Genomic DNA, 13,761 nt, shown 5'->3' with positions numbered 1-13,761 from the left:
CCCATCTAATTGCAACTGTTACTTAATTTTTCCTCATTTCCTTAAAAAAATGTGTATCTGATTCTTTCCTAAAATGATGTCCTAGAAATAGAAATAATAAATGCTGTCTATGTAGAACTTCCTCTTGCATCTTGTGCTTTTCATACAGTTACAGGGTGTTGCAAACAAAACAGTTGTAAACGTTGCACTTGTTGCCCCATGTCTCAGATGGAATAAGTTGGAGAAGTCTGGGGTCCAGAGCTTTATCCAGTCACCAGAGCTGGAAACCCTGTGCTGGGTGGCTGGGGGGAAAAGGCAAGGGAACTCAGGTGACTGGAACACCCTTGTTTTGGCCCCAGACTCTTATGGGTTTTCCATCCAGGGAACGAGCAGGAGTGTGTGTGACCTGCGACTACTCACATTGACTAGATTAGAGGAAACCCAAATTTTGGCTGCCTTTCCCCAGGCGCCCTTACCAGTCTGTTTACAAGATGACACAAGATGTAAAAACTGGGGATCCAAAGAAGCCTTCTTGCTGAGACTTTGAATATCGACAGTTTCTATAGGCTACTTCTTGCCCCTCATCTGGAACCTACAATGATCCAGGTGGGTCAACAGCTCTTCTCTAGCTGGTTGGAAAAGACCAATCCAAAATGTGGGTGATCCAACGAGTGAGAGGCCCTTGCTTCAGAGGGGCACCTTTCTAACAGAGGATGGAGTGTTTACCTACTTCTCCTTCCCCATCAAAAACAACATTCCCTGCTCTTGTTAGAGCACAACTGAAATGTGGAGGGTGGAGGGCACCTTATGAGGAGGTGATCATTGTCAGATTTTCATTTCCTTTCTTTTTTATCTTTTTAATTTTTTAAATGATTTATTTATTTGAGAGAGAGAGTGGGGGCGGGGAGAGGGACAAGCAGACTCTCTGCTGAGCCTGGAGCCTGTTCCAGGGCTCGATCCCAGGACCTTGAGATCATGACCTGAGACAAAGGCAGGTGCTTAACCGATTGAGTCACCCAGGCGCCCCTCATTTTCTCTCTTGATGGAATTGTTTTCATGTGATTTTGGTCGGCCTGTCATGCTACTAACAAGCATGTTTTCCTCTGGGTTCCAGGAATATGGAAGTGAGTACGTACATCTGCCACAGTTCTTTGTGGCACTCGACCAACATAGTGCAGTTTGACGTCCTTATCCCGTATCACAGCTCCTCACTTCAGGGGAGGATTGGGGTGCAGCTATGCATTTCTGAGGCCAACAGAAGTGAATTTTCAAGGATTTGTAACCAGGTGTGTGTGTGTGAGGGGAGATTGTGTCTATTATTAGGAAACATTTGTTTTTATTCTTCAAGTTTTACTGCTAAAATGTTGCTGTCAATGTTGAATATTTTGCTATCTTTTGGTAGCATGAAAATCATGCTTAAAATCATGTATCAGAATCCATAAAGCAAATCCAGGGAATAGCTGGTAAAACAGATCCATTTTATTATAAATCTATGAATATTGTGCTTAATTTTATTGAAATTAAGGTTTTGCAGCAAATACATTAATAGTGAAACATTTGAAATAGAGAAATCATTTTTCATTAAGTACCACATTAAAATCTGACTAAAATGGATTACCTTGATGCCAATCTACCCGTGCACACAGGACAGTTAGTGTCCAGCAGTATTCGATGGAGTTATTAAATTATAGGAAGGCATAGTTCATCTGTGGTGGAAAACAGGCATTGGTTATGTGACAAAGCATAACATCATTTTCTCCCCCTTTAACATAGCTTTATGTGGTCATAAGAGCTTTCTCATGGTATGTATATGTGAACCCCACTTCCTTTTTCTTTTAAAGGAACAATTCAGAAATTATTGGCAACAATACGGTCTGTGTGAGCACTAATTTCTTCTAAAATTAGTGTGCTTAAGACTGAAGGTCTTTGTGTGTGTGTGTGACAGACATTGAAGTGTGGAACAAATATACCCCCACCAGTGTTTACATACTGGATACGTCCATGATTCAGAGAGACCTGCATCTCCTTGCATAATAGTCATCTTTTATGAACATGTAACACATGAAGAGCTTTGCCTCATGATATATTGTTCAACCTCCCCTAAACAACAAGTAAGTTGCACTTGTATATGATCTATGAGCAGTATTTTAAGGGTAGCTGGAAGACTATCAGGAGTAGCTGAAATATGTTTTAATGGTTGTGTTTTGGGTTTTGATAATAAGCATCTTTTTCTGCAATTCTGCAGTCATCAAGTACATGATGCTTCTCTATTTGAAACATTGTGTGTTTTGGTTCTCAATATTGACTCTATGCCTGGATTCTGATGACTAGTGAGTATGCCTGCCTATGTTTTCAGATTTTTAACAGTGGATACAATTTTCCTTGAGAAAACAGACCATTTCTCTTGAGACAGATTAAATTATAATCTGTACATTTTTAGTTTTTAATTTCCTTCCCAATCTTGATAGTTAAATTCTTCATATCCTCCAGTCAGTAATTCAGAATCTCTTTTCCTGATTATCTGGAAGAGAAATAGTTTTAAGAACTTAAGAAATGCCACTTGAGGTCAAATCCATATAGCATTCCAGTGTCACTTCTGGTGTTTGAAAGAATATGCTTGCCTTTTAGGTATCTTCTTTGAAAGGGTCGGAGATGCCCTCCAAAATATCCCTAACTTGATAACGTGGTCGGAATGTATTCCATCTCTTCTTAGACCCATTTAGATTCTCAGGCTGAACCATCTCTTCAAGCAGAGAGGGCAAACAAATGATTATTCCATTCTGCTGCTTCAGATGAAATGTGATCCTTAATTCTACCTGGGACTTTAGGATTTACTTGGTGTTTGCTTCATCCCATTTTATTAATATCACATCTGGTGTTTTGTTGTCATTTTGTGGTTCAAGTCTGAACTTATTCTCTCTTTCTGAGTTGCTTTGTTTCAGGAAGTCAGAATGGCACACGTTCTTCCCAGTGTGCACCCGGAGATAGGAAATTATGATTAGCCTTTGGTGTGCTTGGATACTGAGGTATCCTTGACTGTCTATTGATGGTAGTAACTTGTTTCAAGTGCAAGCTTCGAGGTGTTTGTTTCCACCCGACTCTATAGATTTCTGGTAGAGTGGGCACTGGCTGATTATCACTCACTTTTACCATCAAAGATGGTTTAAGTTTTTTGAAATTTTTTATTTTAGACTAAAAGTTTTCCAAGGTATTTTCTCAAAAGTTATTTTTAAAAAATCTCTATATTTAACCTGGATATAGATAAGTTATTTCTCTTTGTAAGACAATTTAGTAAAATAAGTTGGATGAATAATTTGAAAGGGACATCTAGGACACTGAAAGGAACATTCATCTGAGGATGAACTTTTAGGAATTCTTGAAGTTACTCGTTCACAAATTATGTTTCCTCTCTTTCTCTACATATCTTTGTTTTTGCTCATTATTTGAAATCACTGAAGATATTTTATAAGAATATGCATAAAATTATTCAGTTCCAGGAATATAAATTATTATGAAAATTGCAACCTGTTGCAATGCATTTGATAAATTGCATGTATATTTTTATAAGAAAAAGTGAATAAAACTACTTGGATCATTTCTGTTTTTTTATTGTTTTATCTATATGTTTCAGTTAATGCCAGCCTTCTGTCTCTATCTTCCTCACACCAAGAAATGCATTCAGCACCCCCACCTTACAATACTAAATTAAAAAGCTTGGCAAATAAAGGAAAAGTGCTCTCACTTATCTCTATTTAAAACAAGAGACCTAGAAATGTTTTAAATTTTCTTTAAAATTCAGTAATCAAAACCAACATATAAAAGTATTATTTTACCTTGTTATTTTGCTGATGTTGCAGCTTCTTAACACTGGTTTTGAATGCTTGATTTTTAGAGTGACCCAGCGATCTACAAAAAAAGCAAAAACATGGTATCCTATTTCCTGGGCTTATCAACATTAATAGCAACTACACCTTTCTACTATGTTAGCTTTAAAATTAATATGACAATGAAAACGGATAGCCTATTTTTGCAGGTGCTCTCCACTAGAGCTAGAAGAACTATGCTCCCTGCATCTGCCCCTGAGTTTTGCCTTCCATTTGGCGTACTGTTTCTTAGGCAGTGGTGTCAGAAGGATTGAACAAAGCTCATGGGAAAGATTGAGTGATAACTTCATCTTGCAAAAAGTGCAGTTACTATTTTTTGCTATTTTTGTTATTTTTAAAGTCAGGTTCTGAGTCGTGGTTGCTGAAAAACAACTGTGCAATGACATTTGTTCACACAGTTTAAAATTAAAAGTAACTTAAAAATTTGATGTATATAATTCCAGACTTTTTAATATACATGTTACATAATTTCTGATGATAGTGTATACACATTTTGCATCTTGTCTTTTCCCTCTTTACATTATAAGATGGATATAATATTTGGAGAATACTTTCTGACGTATGTTCCCTTATCAGTAAATGGTTTTCTTTCTCCCAACATTATGTCCATTATAATTTCAGGGAAAGGCGGAGAGAGGGTATCACTTTAGGAAGAAGAGCCTATCCGGGAGGTGTAGTTGGAGGACAAGTTCCTTGTTCCTTCCATCACCAGCTAAGGCAGCATTTCTGGCTCCTACTTAGCCGGGCTGGGTGACTTGGAGACTCAGAGTACTAAGGGATGGGTAGGTGCCTCGGGTCAGAACTAAGAGATCACAGGTGAGGGAAATAGGATAGAAACTTTCCAAAGGGCCTGGTGAGGCAAGAAGAGGCCTCCGCCCCCACTCCCCAAACATGTAGGCACCACCTTGGAGAAAGGAAGGAAAGGGAAAGGATTTTTGAGCCTGATTATATACTCCAAGGGAATTGAGTTGCCTAAATTGCTCCAACTATTAATCGGATGTAGTTTTTAAAATCGGATTGGGCTATATTAAACTCTAACCCCTCCCTGTCTTGGTTCCTTCCCTGCCACCCCTTCCCCATTCAGTGGAGAAAGTGCTCATAAAGGAGTTAGGGACAGCTACTAGCGATAAAAAATGGATCCCTCCCTTGTCTGAGGTGTAGCAAGTGAGTAAATCTGGGATCTTACTGTAGTTAAGACAAGTACTTCCTTATTAAAATATCCTCATAGATGTCACTTTGCATCATTTCCTTAATCTGCCTCCTATATTTGGAAATAATTTTCATTATCATTAAAAACATCACAGAGAACACATTAGGCCTATTAAATTAAAGGACAAAGTGAAAATTTTTAGATCTGAGGAGGAAAAGTCATAAATAATTTACTCTATTAGGTCTAGATTTGCATTTTCTGCATATGTATAATGATAATTGTAATTAATAAAAGTCAAACTCATTAAGCTAAAAGAACCTTTGAAAATGAAAATTTTGTTTATTCTTGGGAGAATTTTTGCCAAGTTCTTAATATAACTGAATATGTATATAGGACAATTAAAATTTAAGAAAATGAAAAATGTATGGAGTATATTCTTAAGTACTGAATTGAGGAAAAGAAGGAAAAGCAAAGGTAAAAATAGAATGATGGCAGTAGAATGACAAAGAAACTGAAAATGTTTGTTGTGTATCCATGGACTCATCTCAGTAAGGCACCTGCCCTCAATATAATTTTCCTATCTCTTTTCTTCACTTTCAGGTAGACTAACAAAAAATGCAGCCGAGTTTACAATGCTTTAGAGAGTGCTGCTTTCAGTGTTAACAGCACTTTAGTGTCGTCGGCTGATTTGCTTCTGAGTTTAGGTTTAAATGCCGGGTAGGAACTCAGGTTTCTCCTTACGGGGCTGCCCTTGGTGGATAATTACCAAACGGCTCCAATATGCCCGCAGCAGAGTGCTTCACCCTGAAGAGCATTTGCTTTACTCCTCACCCAAACCCATGAATGTATTCCTGTCATCCCCATTATATGGACGAGAAATGTGGGGCTCAAAGTTGCTTCGGGTCACAGCAAGTTGGAATAGAGCTTTAACTCAGGTCTAACTCTAAAGCCTCCGGTTTAATCACCGTCTTCAGCTATGGTTGATAAGGTCTTAAACGGTCACCTGATCCTCACATAAGTAAACTGTCAGAGTTACGTACATGATGGCATCTGGGAGGAACAGTAGTGGGGTCAGGGATCCGGGGGGACCCTCAGCACCCCTCTGCTTCAGTTCTGAGGCGGCTTGTGGGGGCCGTGGGGTTTGTCCTCATGCTGAGATCAGGGTTTAACATTTAACGCTGGGCAATTCTACTCCTCCATAGTTAACCGGGATAGTAGCTGAGTGTGTCTGTCATTCCATGTATTTGCTTTGCTTTTCCTTACATATTTGAGCGAACCATACAAAATTGCCAATATTTGATGATTTGTTACTGATGAAATGGTAATGCCATATAGTTGAAATTAATATACTTCTAAGTATACATAATTTTATTATTAAATTATTACCCAAACAGGATCTGTTATTCTGCAACTTACTTCTCTCATTTAATAAAATGTCTTATTTCTATGGCAGCTCTGGTAGATTTTTGTATTATTGCTTTCAACTGTTGTGTTCCGTAGCGACTGATACACCACACTTAACTGTTTCTCCACAGAGGCGCTGTACGTTGTTTCACGATTCAAAGCCGTGATGCTGGGAACGTTTTTATAAACATATCTTAGTGCACAAATGCAACTATTTTTGTAGAAATAGTTGTCTAAAAGTAGAGTATATGCATCAAATTTAAAATTTTATCGATACCAACAAATATTTCTTGGAAAAAGGTTTCTTCCAATTTACCCATCCACCAGCAATGCTTGATAGGACTAGTTTTCCCTGACGTTACTCACATTGGATAGTATTAACATTTTTTACTGAACTCATGAGTAACAAATGATACCTCTTTATTGTTTTTGGATTTCCCTAATTATAGTGAGACTGAGTGCATCTTTGCCTATGTTTTCTTGGTCATCTGGATTTCTTCTATGAATTGCCCTTGGGTATTCTTTGCCCATTTTAATATTAGCATGTTTGTCTTTTATTGATGTGTAGGAGCTCCGATGATTATGGATGTTCAACCTTTACGATATTAAGATAGGTTATAAATATTTTTCTCCCACCTTGTTAATATGTTAATTTTATTTATGGTGACTTTTCCCCCTGTGGAAATTCTCCTTTTAATGTCATGTGAAATTGGTGTCTTAATTATGGAAGGCTTTTTTAGCCTGGGATTATACAAATGGTTTTAAAAATAGTTTTCCTCATACTTTCAAAGTTTTGATTTTAGGTTTCAATCTTTGATATAGAATTGATTGGTGTATAGTAAAAAACTAATTTTATTTCTTTTCTAAATGGAAGGCCAGTTGTATTCTAAGCATTACTGATCAGTCCATACTTCCCCTACTGATTTGAAATGCTTGTTAAAATAGTCTAAATATAAGGGTCTATTTGGGGCTTATATATATTTGTTCTGTGTATTTATTGTCCGTCTTAGTGTTCTAAATATTATTTTATGTATTACTGTCCTTCAGAGCAACCTCTCCATCATTGTACTTCAAGATTTTCTGTTGTACATTTTCATTTCCAGAATAAATTTAGAACCAGAATGTCAAATTCCATATAAAATCCTGTTGGGATTGAGATTAATTTGGAGTAAGTTGACAGCATTATCATAATCCTCACGCACTTGAATGGATATTCTTGTGTTTTATGTTCTTTGTAAAGATGCTTTATAAACAATTTCATTTACTCCTTGCAGTAACCCAAGAGGTGGGTTTTATTAGTCTCATTATCCAATGAGGGAATTGAGATTTTGAGACATTAATTGGTCCAAGGTCACTTGATTAGTAAATTGCTAAGCCAAAAAATTTTTTAAAAAGATTTACTTATTTATTTATTTGATAGAGCACAAGCAGGGGGAGCGGCAGGCAGAAGGAGAAGCAGACTTCCCGCTGAGCAGGGAGCCCAAAGCGGGGCTCCATCCCAGGACCCCGAGATCATGACCTGAGACATTTAACCAACTGAGCCACCCAGGCGCCCCAAACCAAAATTTTAATCACAATATGACTCCAGAATATTTCTTCTTAACCATAATTGGGTTAAGTTGTTGTCTTTAAAGTGTGAATACTTTGAAAGAACAGGGTATGTTTCATGAAGAGAAAGGCTAAATCTCTCTAGCTTCTTGTTGATGGAGTAAGCAGATGGCCATGACCTCCCTGGTGGGAAATTAGAGACTGTGGCCACCAGAATGAGTAAGAGGACAGTAAAAACAAACACAGGATGATCTACTCAAGATATGGGTCTCAGGTGATCACCACTGGGGAGATGTTCAGGTGTTTGTGATTGGAGACTCTTGACTGGGAAAGGCCAGTCAGGCTCAGGAAGAAGCCCTCCACGGGCGGGCAGAGTGCACGTGTGGACTTGATCTAGGTGTCACAGGACTTGGAAAAGCGTTAGGGGCCTCTGTGTTCCCTGATGGTTCATAATGCCACCTACACCCTGAAGTCTGGTTTGTGAATAGAAGGCCAATTATATCTTGCCTCCTTTTCCCTCTTCTTAAGAGCTTCTCTTAACCTTTCTGTTGGAAATAAAGGATTGATTAAACATATCATATCTATAGACTAGACTACTATGTAATCATTACAAATGATGGTACAGAAAATATTTAATGACATGGGGGAATGTTCTATGTAAAAAAGCAGCGTATAAAAGAAGCCAGTCTGATTCCATTTTGCTTTAGGACATTCTATGCAAACATTCTGTACAAACATGTGCATCACAGGATAAGAACAGTTAATATGAATATCACATGATTTTTCTTTCTCATAATTCTCTGTATTTTCCAGATTTCTCATGATGAAAGCTATATTTACAAATAGGGAAAAAATATTACACACACACCCCCCGCAACACCAATAAGGTAGGAGACCATGTGGTACCGGTCTTGAAGCTGACACAGGCTCTTTTTCCTTCCCTTACTGGTCTTACTGAAATACTGCTGAAAGGCCGGAGCAGTGGTCTCAAAGTGTGGTCCTTGGACCGCCAGCAGCAGCCTTACCTGGGCCCTACCCAGACCTGCTGCATCAAAAAAGAGCATAGCAGGGCCCAGCCATGTGTTAAAAGAAGTCCTCCTCTGGGAGATTTTTTTTTTTTTTTAAAGATTTTCTTTATTTATTCATGAGAGAGAGAGGGAGAGAGAGAGAGAGAGAAGCAGGCTCCCAAGGAGCAGGAGGCCCGATGCGGGACTCGATCCCAGGACCCTGGGATCATGACCTGAGCCGAAGGCAGATGCCCAACCATCTGAGCCACCCAGGCGCCGCCGCCTCTGGGAGATTTTGATGTGCACTGGAGATCGAGAACCCGTGGGTTTAGAGGAACGTACACATTCATTCTAACAATAGGTTTCTCAAAAGCAAGAATAACAAATTCCTGGGTCAATAAAGTGATTGTGCTCGACCCACCTGCACGAAGCTCCCTTTCCCTGGATGACCTCACATTCCTCTGCAGGGGCACAGAGGCCCGGGTCCCGGTGGTGCCCACGCCCCCGGCTCTCGCGCCCTGGTCGGCAGCGACACTCTGCTTCCTCGGTCCGCTCATTTTTCACACATTCGGCAAATTCGCCACAGGCCAGGAATTTGCAGGGATCTGCTTGATCCGCTGTAAGAGATGGGCAGGTTTTAATGACTACGTGGATGCCCGTGCAGCGAACTGGTGGAAGTCAAAGACCAGAGACCAAAGAGATTTGCGATCACTCCATTTTGGAGTGGGTTGTCCAGTAATGGTAACAGACTGGAGTGAAAAGTGAAATGCACATTTCTGTATCTTTGAGATTATGGACACAGGTGATAACATATTTACTCTGAATATAATTACGCACAAACTTGGTTGTGCATCAGAATCAACCAGAGGCCTTGTTAAAACACAGGTTCCCGGCCCCATCCTCAGAGTGTCTGAAGCAGAGGGCTTGGGACGGTGACTGAGAATCTGTGTTTTTAAGGAGGTCTCAGGTGATGCTGCCGCATCTGGAGAGCACGTTTGGTAACCGCTGCATTAGAAAATTAAGATTTTTTTGTTTGTTAGGTTTTTAAGGTAAGCATTTTCTGCAGAGATGAGTTGTGAAAATATATACTTAACATCAGGTATACCTTATAAAGTAGCCAAGCAGTCATATACGTGGATGGTTTTGAGAACTCAGGACAATGTCCTCATTTAAAAAGTATCTTTCTCTTAGTCTCTTGCTGATTCCTTAGGCCTTAATGTTAAGAGATCTTTCCTTTGGATTAATTGTTTTTCCCCTATTAAAGTTCAAATAGATCTCTAGTCTCTCAAAAACAGAGACTAGAGATCTATTTGTTTCAGGTCATTGTTTCATTTATTTAAAGTGAATGGCATTTGTACGTGCAAAGACTATGACAGGCCTCCCGACTGGACCGAGCAGCACGAGCAGAGGCACAGAGGTGGGGAAGCAAGCGACAGGAGAAGAGAGAGCCCGGGAGACCCACTTCGGAGGCAGCAGACACTCATGGACAGGAAGGCAGGGAACCAAGACTGGAAAGATAAGGCCAAATTCTGGTAGGTCTTGAAGGCCATGCTAAGGAATTTGGACTCTATAGGCAGGCGGAGACCGTGGTGCATTTCTGGGCGAGGGAAGGGGCTCATCAGAATTGTGCGTTCGAAGATCTGTAAATAGCATTGTCAGAATTAGGATGATTTCAAGTGATCAGCTGGTCCTGTTTTTCCCAAGTGGGAACATTTGCAGAACTCTAATTCAGCAGGACTTAATAGGTTTTATACTAAGAAGAGGTTGGTGGCTAAATAAGCTTCCTCCCCCCTCCCCCCCCCCCCACCAAATGCAGGGTGAAATAAACGTAACAGCTTTCTCTCCCTTGTTTCTCTTTCTCCCTCTTCCTTCCAAACTTATCCCCCTTCTCTTTTTACTTTTAAATTTCTTAGGGTCATTAATAAGCTAATGTCTATTGTGAATCTTCAAGTGGGGAACACAGTGGCTTTGCCAAGTTTACTGCCCACAGAAGCTCTGTGCAGGGTTACTGGGGGACACGGAATGGGGTGAGAATGCCGATGAACCTTTATGTTCATTCGTCCAGCGGCTCCTAGTGGTGGCAGAAGTGATAGCGAGGGAGATTAGCAAAACCAGCCCCAGCGGTGGGCAAGAGCAGGAAAAACCGTGTTTGGGGCTCCCAGCAGGTAGACCTGCTAAAAGACTTCACGTGAAGTTGTATTTCTTTGCAGCATGAGGGTCCCTTATGGACAAGCAGGACTGACTAATGTGAACTGGCTTCGTCTGCTTGAAAGTTCCTAAAGCTGGCCATGTTATGGGATCCTTGTCACTGTTTAGAAAATGACTCAAATTTACCCTGACAACTCAGGCGATTCACATTCAGGACCAGGTTTAATAAATAACAGCTGTCAGTGACCTTACACTCAAGACTTGTGGTCTTGATAACGGAAGTCAGGGGGGAATAGTCGGAGCTCCATTTCCTTCTCTCCGCAGCGGAGAAATATATTAACTAGGAAAGCTGACGGAATGCACAGATTCTACCCCTCTGAAGAGTAATAGCAAATGTGTGATAACCAAATGAGTTTCCCATTAAAAAAATATTAGTTTTATTGTCATTTCCTTCAGCCCAGCCAGGCATAATCTAGGCACCAGTAAAGCTGAACAGAACACAATAAGGCAACGTTGGAGAAATAAACTTATCCACATTCAGGGACACTCGACCAGATATATTTGAAAATCAAATGCACCTAGTTTATAGATAACTTGCTTTCCCCGTGTTATTTATTCAGGACCAGTCCACAGAGAAGTTGGAGACTTCAAATCACCAAGCTTAGTTTTCGTTTGCTGTGTGTTTGCTGTGTTTACTTTCCTGAGTACTAAGACAACATTCATTGATCCAACACATATCAGCGTGGCCCTTCAAAATCTTCAGCATTAAGAATTTCAGACCAACTAATTGCTTTAGAATTTAATTTTATCCTTTAGATAAAATCTTACACTTTAGATACAATGTTAGAGCTGAAAGGTATTTTAGAACCTTCTCACACATTTGCTCACTTTGCAGATGAGGAAGCTGAGACTCAGAAGTTGAGTGTTGCAAAGCCGAAGGCTCTTTGTGTGGATCCTCTGTGTGAGGGGCAGTGCCAGGGAAGGAAAGAGCCAGGAGGGGGAGCTGTGGGACCAGGCATGAAAAGGGAGTTGCCGTTAATTAGAATCGTTAATAGACGAGATCATATTTAGAAATTTAATCTGTGAAGCAGCCCGTACTGCTTCCATTATTATACTTCAAAAATACTTTTCCTAGGTGTGTTGATGGCCCTCTACTTACATACCAGTCTTGAGGGGGCACCTAAAACTTCGGGCTTCAGGCGAAGACTGAGAACTGGATGTGGGCTGATCATAGGGAGGAGGCGCCATGGAAGAGAAGAGACTGTACAATGGATGAAAGTTTAGTAGAAATTTTTTAAGCGAAGATTTCCCTATACTGTTGTCATTTTCTTTCTTTGTCATATCCCAAAGACATTTCTCCTTAGAATGATGGACTCATCCTTCAGTCACCTTAGGCCATACGATTATTTGCCTCCTCCTTAATACATCGCCAGGGCTTTGCACAAAACAAAATTTGCACAAAATCAGTCTGAACTTCCTCCACTCTGCTCTGATTTGATCCATACATTACGTAAACATTATGTAGCAACAACCTGAACAGTAGGTAGCTTGGAAAGAAGGAAGACAAAAGAGACTTGAGATCCATAGCTAATTAAGAAGAATACAACTGGATGCCATTTTCTAGAAGAATATTTTCAAGTCATAATCAAGTTGTGTGTGGCTTTGAAGAAGTGAAGTCCTCATGACTGGTGCATAGACTAGTTGGTCTATAATTGCCTTAGCTTCCTGGATTTGCTTAAACCCTCTTTCAATACATTCTTTTTATGGCACTATAGGGAGATTTCTTCATGAGCCTGTACCATACCCACCAAACACCTACTATCTTTTGGGGTAGCCTCTGGGCTTACTATAATTGCTTGCTGGCAGAATGAATTAATTTTCTGTCCTTAACTTACTTAGGTAGCTCTTCTACACAGCAAATTTGACAATCTCTGTAGAGGCAGTCCAGGGCACTTGACCTTAGTGTGTAGAGCCGTGTCAGGAGCTGCTCGTTTGGGGCTGGTAGGAAAGTTCCAGGTCCATCCTGACACCAAGAGGTCCTGGCTTTGTCCCTAGCTTCCCATGTGGATTCTGGAGGTAGTCAAAGCATTAATGTCATTCCATTTCAGGCCTTGCCCTGACGTAGCCTTAGGGATCATGATCTTGAACCTCCAGCTTCACCAGGAGTGCAATGACGATTATTTATATAAACACGGAGCTCACATTTATTGAGGGCCATTTTGTGTTTGGCATTGTGCTGGGCACTTCAAACATGTCTTCATTAATATTCACAACCACCTTCCAGAGCAGATATCACTGACCTCATTTTCATAAGTGAGGAAACTGAAGTCCATTTTATTTTATTTTTTTTAAAGATTTTATTTATTTGAGAGAGAGCATGAGAGGGGTGAGGGGCAGAGGGAGATGTGGGGCTCAGTCCCAGGACTCCAGGATCATGACCTGAGCCCAAGGCAGTCGCTTAACTGACTGAGTCACCCAGGTGCCCCCTGAAGTCCATTTTAGCTAGAAAGTATAACCCTAGATTAGCATCCACATGTCTGCTTACAATGTTCAGCTTTTGACATCATTCTAGTGGTTTTCCAATATGGGGTTTCCAAAAGACACCTCAGGGTCCAAGGGGCTAACAAGGGATGGTGGGGGT

General features: G+C 40.3%; 1 protein-coding gene across 1 annotated transcript in view; it reads right to left on the bottom strand.

The window, feature by feature from the left end:
- Positions 1 to 941: 941 nt before the first annotated feature.
- Positions 942 to 13,761, bottom strand: part of IMPG1 (interphotoreceptor matrix proteoglycan 1) — a 126,087-nt gene continuing 113,267 nt past the window's right edge. The window contains 3 exon segments of the mRNA XM_027600829.1: positions 942 to 2,500; positions 3,813 to 3,885; positions 9,394 to 9,589. Of these exon segments, the coding sequence (XP_027456630.1) occupies positions 2,423 to 2,500; positions 3,813 to 3,885; positions 9,394 to 9,589 (347 nt within the window). The 3' untranslated portion in view covers positions 942 to 2,422.

The sequence above is a fragment of the Zalophus californianus genome, chromosome 7 (genome assembly GCF_009762305.2).
Source record: "Zalophus californianus isolate mZalCal1 chromosome 7, mZalCal1.pri.v2, whole genome shotgun sequence".
Taxonomy (NCBI): domain Eukaryota; kingdom Metazoa; phylum Chordata; class Mammalia; order Carnivora; family Otariidae; genus Zalophus; species Zalophus californianus.
Note: the sequence above shows the minus strand (reverse complement) of the source record. Positions and strands in the feature narration are given on the sequence as shown.